The sequence below is a fragment of the Prosopis cineraria genome, unplaced genomic scaffold (genome assembly GCF_029017545.1).
Source record: "Prosopis cineraria cultivar Desert tree isolate PC_DT_omini unplaced genomic scaffold, ASM2901754v1 PC855, whole genome shotgun sequence".
NCBI lineage: Eukaryota > Viridiplantae > Streptophyta > Magnoliopsida > Fabales > Fabaceae > Prosopis > Prosopis cineraria.
The window spans coordinates 1-10,501 of NW_026556180.1; the positions used below are offsets into that span (position 1 = coordinate 1).

Here is a 10,501-nt window from a genome sequence, read left to right on the forward strand (position 1 = left end):
CCGCCGCCACTTCAACAACCTCCGCACCATCAAATGATCCTCGGTGACAGTAGTGGCGAGGACCACGAGGTTGAAATTAAGGCGCCAAAGAAGCGCGCTGAGACTTGGGTAAAGACGAGACGAGAAATCTCATTGCTTTTCGTCGGGAAATGGATGGCTGTTTTAATACCTCCAAATCTAATAAGCACTTGTGGGAACAAATATCATCGAAGATGAGAGATAAGGGATTTGATCGATCTCCGACTATGTGTACGGATAAGTGGAGAAATCTGCTAAAGGAGTTTAAGAAGGCGAAGCATCAAGATAGGGGCGCTGGGTCCGCTAAGATGTCGTATTACAAAGACATCGAGGAGATTTTGAAAGAGAGGAGCAAGAGTGTGTGCTACAAGAGCCTTACTCCTCCAAAGGTTGAATCCTATATGCACTTCTCTGATAAAGGTATCCACTGTTCCCTTGTGTTGCAACTTGCAATTCTGATTTGCCTGACTGAATCTATGTGGGTGATTCGCACATTTGTGAAGAGGGATTGTTCCGAGCAGCATTGCTCAGCTGTTTATTGTCCTATCGTTTCTGAATTCTAACAAATTTGGTTTTGTCATGAATATCCTGCCATCGTTTTGTTAGGTTGTACTTCTTTTCTCACAAAAGGGAATGGGTCTATAGGCTAAACAACAAAATTATTACTGTTTGTGCAAGTTATAATTGGAGAAGACTGCCTTATGCATGACGCCAAATCCGCTAATCATTTCCGAATTCTGAAAAAATTGAGCAGACAAGATGGCATCTCTATTATTTGATTTATAGGATTCATAAGTTTCAGCAAAAATTGCAAAAAACCAGCTGACTCTAAGGCTTGCTGGCACTTGGGGGTGTCTCAGACATCGGAGAGATCCAGTACATTTCTCTTTATTGTATATTTTTCTAAGAAAATATGTGAGTTTGATAATTCCTCTGACCCAAAACCTCTGGCATTAGGTTTATGGTCTTTTCCCATTATATATTTCCCCTCCATCCAAATATATTCAACGTGCGATTTCTTTCTACTTTCTTTTCATACTTGATCCCAACATCTCCTTTAAGTGTGGGTTTATGACATGCTGACACAAGAGCCTTACCATTGAGCTTTTGCTTCTATGTGACTGCCTCCCGATCGCCAGACCTGGGTCACCATATACCTATCATGGTCAAACATCGGCTTTGATACCACTTTAGTGGCCTAGGAGATTCTAAAAAAAATTCATTGGATCTGCCATGCAGGAATTTATAAATAGAATGCTCCTTTTTCTTGTGATAGAGGTTATTACATTGATTTTATTATAGTAATAGTATATCAAATATATCCACGATTGCAGTATCATGTTACTGTCACCTTAGGATAGGAAGGGACACCTGAAAAAACATTAGGGACAAAAATGAAATTTAAATGGAGCTTCAGGGATAAAATATTGTTTCATGCTGATGCTTAACTCTGTATGTGGCTCATCAGGCAGAAATTATAGTCCCAAAATTTAGAGGTTGAATGGTGATCTTGCTTCAGTCCAGGATAGCTTTCCGATTCAAATGAAGTTTTAGTGCATGTTTGGTTTCATGTTGAAAAACCATCAAAATCATGGTTTTGGTGGTAGTCATGCCCTTCTAATGTTTGTTGCTTATGAACTTACTCCGTTCTCCTTTAGAAAAAGATTGTTTGACTAGTTATGTGGCTGTACAGGTATGGAGGATACCAGCATTTCTTTTGGGCCTGTTGAAGGTATATCAATATAAAAGTTCCTCTCCAAATTTTGTTTGATTTCCTGAAAAATTTCATATTTGATAATGGTTGCTATATATCATTTAGGATCATAATTTGATTGTGGAATTTTGATTTTAGTTATTAGTCAATTGCACTGGTAAGTGTTTGCTGCATTTAGATCGCATGAAACCTGCATCATTTTTCCATCAATTTCTTTTTTTTGGTATTAATGGTCTGATGGTTAAATACTGGTACGTTAACAGAAAAGTTAAAACTATTATTACCTACCTTCAATAATTGCCACCAACCTTTCAAATACCAGGGTAAAACTCCCCAATTACAATCCCTAAAACTACTACTGAGAATTTCAATATCTTCAAGGGATCAAGAACACAAATATGCATGTGGAATTGAGGTTTGTCGGCAACTAGTGGTTGTTTCCACGTGATGATAGGAACAGTGGGATAAATAATGAAATGCTTCTAGAGCATGAGAATGAAGGGTTTTTTGGTCATGATAATGCGCATGGAAACTTGTTAACTTTATGATGATGATGATTTTTTTTCTTTTTTGGTTCATATTTCATATAGCAATCGGAAGTATTCGTATTACTAAATGCAATTTGATGCAGGAAACATTAAGAAAGAAAGAAAGTAAAATTAGTAATCCTTGTGAAATTGATTTTCCTGTAGGGGATTTTTATTTTACTTTGGGATTCCTGGGTTCGGTGATTATAAATAGGTTTCCAGGCTAGTGATGTAATTTACAATTTGTCTCAAACTATTACAAATTGTCCTCTATCGGTTTTTTACCCTAACTTAGCATCTGTTTGTTGCAGCCCTTTAATGTTTAAGAATGATTTAACACTAATCATCATCATTTAATCCAATTTAGAGGAGACATTAAAACTGTAAACTGATTGAAGTATTCTTATTTTTCAAAAAAGCTTGAATTAGATAATGTTTGACTTCATTTACACATATACTGTTTATTCCTTCCGTGGTAGTCTTTGGCACTTCGTATGTTTCATGTTACTCAAGTACCTGGCGTTCAGGTTCAGCCACTGGCAGATCAACACTCAATCTTGAGAATCGTTTGGATCACGATGAACATCCTCTTGCAATTACTGCAGCTGATACTGTTGCCACAAGTGGAGTTCCTCCTTGGAGTTGGAGAGAAACTCCTATAAGCGGTAAGCTATATATAGATTCCTTGTTTGATGTGTGCTTGATCACAAAGAGAGAAGAAAGTGACAATAAACAGGAAATATTAATGTTGCATGGCTAAAGGTTCTCAATTAATAGTAATACATATGAAACTGTTTGAAGTGACTTACTTTTGTTGAGCCATGTTTTTTGTCAAGTGATTTTATCAGTATGACCTTCAAAGATTATAAAATTCCCAATAATAATTTCAAAGATTATGCATTCTTAAGACCTTCCTTTTATATGATCTTTGATTCCTTCATGATTTGAATCAATGATGATGAAAATAATTTTGATTTGGTGAGGCTGAGTCATTAATGAGATAAACCCTATGTGTGTCTATATAAGGGAGGAGGAAGGAGGAGGGGAGAGACAAAAGAATTGGAGCAAGAGGGAGACAAGAAAATTGAGGTGCAAAGAGAGAGAGAGAGAGAGAGAGAGAGAAGAATAGAAAAGAGAGAATTAGAGCTTGCTTGGAAAGGTAGAAATTTTTTTCTTTCTTCTTTCATCCCTTCTCATTGACATCGTACATGATAAGGCTTGTTATTGTTGTTGTTGTTGTTTCATCCCTTCTCGTGACAATATGGGCAGGAATAGGTAGAAAACATCTTGTTTTTCTCCTTTATCTTGTATCCCATTCTCTAACATTCCAATATATCCAAGGAAGGCGTACGCTCTCTTGGTTGAGATCATATGCATCAGACTCAACACTAACGCCTAGTGGGTTGAATTCAATATGATTTGAAAGGACTAATGCTTGTGTTGTTTTTTTTTTAATTTCTTTTTTCTTGTACTTTCCTGTTTTATTTCCTCTTCTCTTTCCTTTTATTTCTTATTATTATTCTTATTATTATTATTTTTTTGTTCTCATTTTCTTGGTATGCTAGCGTTATAGTGGATGATGCAAGAGCATAACATGATTGACTTGCTTTTGCTTAGTGATAGGCTTTGCCTTGATTTTGCTCTTCGCTTTCTTTCTTTTGCCTGGTACTTCTTTTCCCTTTCTTGGTTTTAATTTGCTTTGCATATCTGCCCAAAAATTATGAAAGGAAGCCATAGGAATGTAATGCAATATGATGCCTTTGTGTGAAATTGAATGTATCAGACTCAGTGCCATTAGAAGACATGGAACATGTTCTTTATTGAGGGCTGAAGTCATTGTTTTCATATTTAATTCAAACAAGTGTGTTCATGGAGGTGAAGTTCTCATGGTCAAAATCAATATGATGGATTTTGAATGGCATTTGGCACAATGTAAGCTCACTCATTTTGCTTTCATTTCATTATTATGAAAATAAATAATATATTTTCCTTAAAAAAATACCAACCAAGTAACACACATTTTTACCTTTTGAATTACGTGAATTTTGATGTCCTCTAACTGTTACATATGCCTTAGGCTCTCATCTTAGGTTAAGTTCGTCCTTGTAAATAAATTATTTTTTTTCCTTACCTTAATATTTTTTTCATCTATTCATTTATCTTAATAAGGGTAATTATAATACAATAAAGGCCATATTAACTTTGGGTAGAAACTTAGAGTAAATGTTCTAACAAACGGGTCTTGTAAGGTGCCTATTTCCCACACACAGTCAACCCCTAAACCCTATTTTGTTTTTATAAACCATGTTCTTTTTCCTAAGAAGTTTCCAAAATTATCCTTTTTTAAATTTTGGTGCTGAATGCTATTTTATTTGATTTTCCGTTCTGAAAAATGGAAATTTGGGCGACATTAAAGCATTTTGTTTTGTAGAAGCATTTGACTTTATCTTAATACTTTTCTTGTTTATTCATCTTTAATATTTTTAGCAGGTGGGGAAGGTCAATCATGTGGAAGGGTTATAACAGTCAAATGGGGCGACTATACAAGAAGAATAGGCATTGATGGTACTTCAGAAGCCATCAAAGAGGCAATAAGAGCTGCTTTTAGGTTGAGAAGCAAACGTTTGTTTTGGTTGGAGGATGAATACCAGATAATAAGGAGTCTTGACCGAGATATGCCTCTAGGAAATTACACTCTTCACCTTGATGAAGGTATATTAAGCTTATTTAAATCTTCTAGAAATCATTCTGTTTTGTAGACACAAGTTGGTTCTGACAAGTGCGTTACTTCCATGCACAGACGGCTGAGGATGGAATGGAGCGAGAATAATTGTTGGTTTATTTTGATTTACCTAATGCCATTGATGTTAGTCCATCAATAATTACTGAGCAATCTGCTCTGTTGAATCATGTAACTTTTAGCCAGTGCCAGGAAGTTAGGTTCAGTCAGCAACGAAACCCATGAATAAGGAGTAAACTCTTTCAAACACACAAATAAAAATGGAGTAAACTTTGTCATTTCCTGCTAGGTGATCAGCTCATTAGTTCGTGGTCCCATTATTAATCTGAACGATTGATTGCATGTGAAAAATTGAAACTCATACTCAAAGTGTGTGCTTGCTGAGTAAGACTTGAAATTATGATTGCAGGAATGGCCATTAAAGTATGCCACTATGATGAGTCTGACCAAATCCATGTTCATACTGAAGAGAAAATCTTTTACACCGAACAAGATCACCGTGATTTTATGGCCCGACGGGGCTGGACTTGTCTAAGGGAATTCGATGGATATAGAAACATTGACAACTTGGATGATCTTCAACCTGGTGCCGTGTACCGTGGTGTGAGTTGAAGACAGGTGCACATGGTATGTCAATCTTCGGCTATCCGCTTAATATGTCTAGAGAACTTAGGGGACTGTATATATCTCTTTGAGATTCATGCAGCACAATCATGGGGTTTTATTTGGAAGTATATTTGTAGGAATATTGATGTGCATAGTTTATGCTGTTCTCTGTAGATCCAGCATGTATGTAAATAAGCAATTTCTAGTGCTATAATCTTCTTGTTAGAGAAGTTACCATTGTTAGAAAAATATCGCAGTGTTCGACAAAAATATTACAGACCTCTCCAATATCATAGGAAACTGGAAACTGAACTTCGTCGACAGCACAAGTGTCCTTTTTTTTTTTTTGGGTGTAAAACGACAAAAGCAAGTCGCAAGAGCATTTAATCAATTTTCAAGATGGCTTGCAAATTCATCTGATTTCTCATTAAAATAGCACGAATTTTTTTATATCAAAGGGAATTTTCCCCCCCTTTTGTGGGTTTAGGGTTTGCAAAAATGCAGCAGATGATGTGATTTGAAACCCCTTTATTTATCCGCTGTCAGCAAATGCCTGAGCTTTAAACAAGAACATTATAACCAAGAAGTTAACGAATCATTATACTAATTTAACGAAGAATTTTCTATTACGATCACACTCTGATCAGTGTTTGCCCGGAATTATCATCACAACCGAAATCATAGTCAACTACAATTTTGGCATACGTGGCACATTTCTTGCAGCCACAAACAAGTTGAACAATACAACAGAAAAGCGGTTTGTACTGTCTCAGATTGGGTTGACCATCATACGCATGGACAGACCTAAGACACTCTGACAATTTGTGAATAGAAATTCACGGTAGACAAACACAGGAATAGAACAAAATCAGGAAAATAAGTATGAATCTACTGTTCATCCCACTCGTCGTTCTTGTAGGAAACGAGAGTATCAACTTTATGAATCTGCATTGCAAAATAAGAAGGGGGGGGGGAATTTGTGAGTGACCACAGAACATACAAGTAGTTGAACTGCATGTAGATTGCTCACCTTGGTATCGAAGGAATGCAATTTCACCATTTGTGGATTTGCAATAAGTTTTGGATCACTCTCAACCCAAGTGAATGGAACCGCCACATCTTTGTCAGTGTATGCCAACACATCAAAAACACCTGAAACAAGCGGACCCCATATCGATGTTATGTTTCGTTTTAGTTAAGAGGAAGAAACGAGGGAAAATGCAGAGGTGGGAAGTTTTCTATCCATGATGCTTATCGATTCCTTACAAGTTTCATCAAGGCATGGCAAATAGGTAATGCTTGAAGCAATCTGTCGCATAATTGCTTGTATCTCTCTCATTATTTCCTTGTCACTCTTTTCCCTTGATACACTGAAAGATCAAATCAAAAAGAAAAGCATAAATGAAGAGCAGAGTACTTCAGACACTAGAATTAATAAGAAGACGAAAAACATATTGTTGAGTTTCATCTAATACAAGTCCATAAAATAAAACAAAGTTTCATTTTTCAAGTGTCTGAACAATAAAACAAAGCTTCATTTTTCAAGTGCCTGTGTTTCGTAGTTCCCGACAAAAGATGACAACGAAAATTCATATGGAGACTCGGTTACTTTACCCTTTTTCAACAACCTCAGAGTCGGTCTCAATGCTGAAATTCCACCTTTCAAGGACTTCACCAGTGGCCTTGCTCATTATAACGAGGACAACCCTCTGTAACTTCCCAGCTTCAAGCCATTCTTCACAACATGAGAGATTCGGATGTTTCAATCGTCAGTAATGGTCTAAGACATCAAAATTACTCTCTCTCTCTCTCTCACTCACACACACACACACAGTTAAGTTGAAATTGACAGCACAGATAAGGCCAGTGGGTCTGTTGATACTAACAATGATAAAGTCGAAGTAAGTTTAAAGCCTCCAAATAAAGTTATTCTGTGAATTTCTTCAATCACTTCCAAGCATGGCATTAAGAAAAAAGTTTCCAGACATTAAAATACTGCTCTGTTTCAGTTCAGCTGGAATTGGCAGCATTAAGAAGATGATGAACTGGAAATATATTTAATCCTATAACTACCAAGTCGCTATAAATTTACAGTTCCCAAAATTTCGGCACTCCACGAATTGTTTGAATCATGTCCCATCATAGTATAAGAAAAGGCTTCAAACAACAAAAAGTGCTTCAGTTCAGTTGGAATTGGCGGCATCAAAATGATAAGGAAGCGGGCAAGTTTAATACTATTTTTGCCTAGTACAAATAAATCTCAAGTTCCAATTTACGCTAATCAACCACCGTCAATCGTCGAATAACAAGAAGGAATTAGGGCCTTACGAGTAAGCTGAGCAGTTAGATTGGCAATGAAAGATTTGACCCCCTCATCTTGTGTGAGCAACATTGGGAGGCCATATTTCTTGACCTTCGAAAAGCTTTCTTCTGGGTAAACTCCTCGATTGTAAAGAATACTGAGACAAGGTTTCCAATCAAAATAATTGTTATCAGTATAACCACACAAAAAATTGAAACCGAGCGCGAGAGATAGTGAGAGAGAGATTTAGTTCAGAATTGATCACCTGTTGGCAGCATATCCTGATCAGGAGAAATAAAAATTAAAAAAGAAAAAATCAGATCGGAAAACCCCAAACCATTTCTGGATGAAAGGAATCGGTACGAGAGAACAAAGGAGAGTTAACATACCAAAGAACTCGCTAACTATCGCAGCAGAACCCCGAAGAGTGATGATATCCTTAGCGACTGTTCTTGAGGCCATGTCTATTGCAAACAGAGGAGGCTATGTTCGAATCGACAAGAATATATGATACTGGATCGGATGAGTTATGATGTTAAAGCGGGAGATTTGGTTGAATCGATTAATAGGAACGATGAATAGAAGAAAAAACCCAAAACTGGTGGGATGCGATTTGTAAAACACTTGCACGAAGAGGCGCACTAGATTAGGGCTTCGAAGATAATCAGCGTAACGGCTAGTTCCGTTTTTGGTTTTGGTTTTTAAAATTGGTGCGTCTTCAACGGTCAAATGTTGATCGCCCAGAAAAACAAAACGGTCTGGGTACTTGGAATGGACTTTTTTTTTTTTGGGGGTATCGTTTTTTTCCTTTTACTTTCATAACACATCCCACTTTTATTTCTTTATTACTCATCAACCAAAGATATTTCATTCTTGATCCTTTAACTTTATATAAAATTTTAATTTAAACTTTTAATTTTAAAAAATATTTTTTTAATTTTTTAATTCTAATACCAATAGTTTTAAATGATTAATTTTTGTATCAATTATTATTATTTTAAAAAAATTAAACTTAACATATCAACATTTGAGAACGTCTTGTTTATGTTTGAAAGTTTAATATATAATTTTTTTATAATGAAATTAACAGTATTAGGGTTAAAAGATTTAAAAAAATTATAAAATTAAAAGATCAAAATAAAATTTGGCGCAAAATTAAATGACTAAAAATATGCTTTAGCCGTAACATTATAATGTTTAAAATTTCATAATGTATTCTCCAAAATCTTCAAAAATTATGAATTTGAAATCAATGAAAAGTTTGAAATGTCTACAGTCAAATGCAAAAAGTCCCATTTCAAAATGATATTATTTGTTGCTTCAAATAATCCATCAAATAGTTTAACTCTAATTAGCTTGTTGGGTAATTTAATTTAATTAAATAGGTTGTTATAATCTTTTTTTCTACTAATTCTCTTAAACTTTCATCTCAAAAGAGTTTCCTTGATTAATCCTTTATCATCAACTTCAGATAAATTAATTAGAAAAAAATTGAAAAGTTACACATGATTTTTTTAACATGTTAACACGTTCACCGAATATTAGTAGAAGATGTGCACAGAGAGAGATAAGCGAGAAAGGCTGTGAGATTAAGAGTGTGAGCTCGAGTCCTTTAGCCTCAATTGATTCTTTAACTGGACATGAGGGTAGGGGTTTGCCAAAAGAGGAAGTAGATGTGGTTGCTAGGAATATCAAAAAGATGAGTTCTGATATGGTTATGGAAGACAAAGCAAAAGACTCTAAGGATGAGGACATGAAGGAAGCTGAGCCTTCAAAAACACAAGGTGAGAAGAAATAGATGCAAGACGATGCTTCAAAACACCAAAAAACGCAGACTTCATATAAGGAAAAGCTTACAGGGAAGGAGAAGTTTGAACAAGATTTTGAAGAACAGATGAAAGAATGGCTAAAGGAGGAAGAGGAAACGACACCTATCCTTATTGAGGCACAAAAGAAGATTGTTGATTCCCTTCTTAAGATGGACTTGCCTATTGATATACTGACACAACTATGCTTACCTTGGAAGGATGTAACTTTTCAAGTTTCTAATTTGGAAACCTAATTTTTAATTAAGAATAAATTAGTAAATTTGTGAATTAATTAAGTTAATCATATGTTAATTGACATTTTGGATCATAGATAGCTTCAAGATTGGACTAGGGCAAAAATTTGATGGAATTGGGTTTGAATAGCATGGGGCAAAGTGAGAATTACTTATTGTATCACATATCATAGCTTGTGCACACATGTTGCGGCATGTGGTATAATTTTAGCTTTAAGAAGTGTGAAATTTAGTTGAGAAATTAGAAGATAGGCTTATGTTTTGGTGAGCTCAAAGGAAAAAAGATATGTTCTGCTAAGGCCTTAATTTGAGTGATCTTGAAAGCTAAGTTAGACCAAACTTTGGGGTAAGCTTTCTACTCCTCATTTCTACCTTTGCATCTTGTTTTCACAGGATTTGGGAGTGTGCATAGTTGTCTTGAGTTGGAGGGGCTAGGGATCTATGCTTAAAGGCTTGCATATGACTCCAAGAGTTTGATTTAAGTTTCTTTATCTTGGAATGAGTGATTTTTGAAGTTTAAGGGGTTGGGTGT

At 35.6% G+C, this 10,501-nt stretch overlaps 2 protein-coding genes across 2 annotated transcripts; one reads left to right on the plus strand and one right to left on the minus strand.

The window, feature by feature from the left end:
- Nucleotides 1-33: 33 nt before the first annotated feature.
- On the plus strand, nt 34-5,928 carry LOC129298584 (trihelix transcription factor GT-1-like). Its single transcript, XM_054937005.1, is given in 6 exon segments — nt 34-109; nt 112-438; nt 1,712-1,750; nt 2,787-2,924; nt 4,750-4,971; nt 5,409-5,928. Coding segments are annotated over 6 exon segments (1,005 nt in total). The 3' UTR covers nt 5,612-5,928.
- Nucleotides 5,929-6,203: 275 nt separating this feature from the next.
- Nucleotides 6,204-8,591, minus strand: LOC129298585 (mitotic spindle checkpoint protein MAD2). Its single transcript, XM_054937006.1, has 7 exons — nt 8,297-8,591; nt 8,173-8,188; nt 7,934-8,064; nt 7,220-7,340; nt 6,872-6,975; nt 6,636-6,757; nt 6,204-6,550 (listed from the first exon to the last, which is right to left on the minus strand). The coding sequence occupies exons 1-7, from the start codon at nt 8,367-8,369 to the stop codon at nt 6,494-6,496; spliced, it is 624 nt and encodes a 207-aa protein (XP_054792981.1). The 5' UTR covers nt 8,370-8,591; the 3' UTR covers nt 6,204-6,493.
- Between the last annotated feature and the right edge of the window lie 1,910 nt (nt 8,592-10,501).

Coding starts and splice junctions, on each gene's coding strand:
- LOC129298585 (XM_054937006.1), bottom strand. CDS start 8,369: ATGGCCTCAAGAACAGTCGCTAAGGATATCATCACTCTTCGGGGTTCT. Junction 6,976..7,219: donor TCTGAGGTTGTTGAAAAAGG/GTAAAGTAACCG, acceptor TTGATCTTTCAG/TGTATCAAGGGAAAAGAGTG. Junction 6,758..6,871: donor GCCATGCCTTGATGAAACTT/GTAAGGAATCGA, acceptor CGCTTGTTTCAG/GTGTTTTTGATGTGTTGGCA.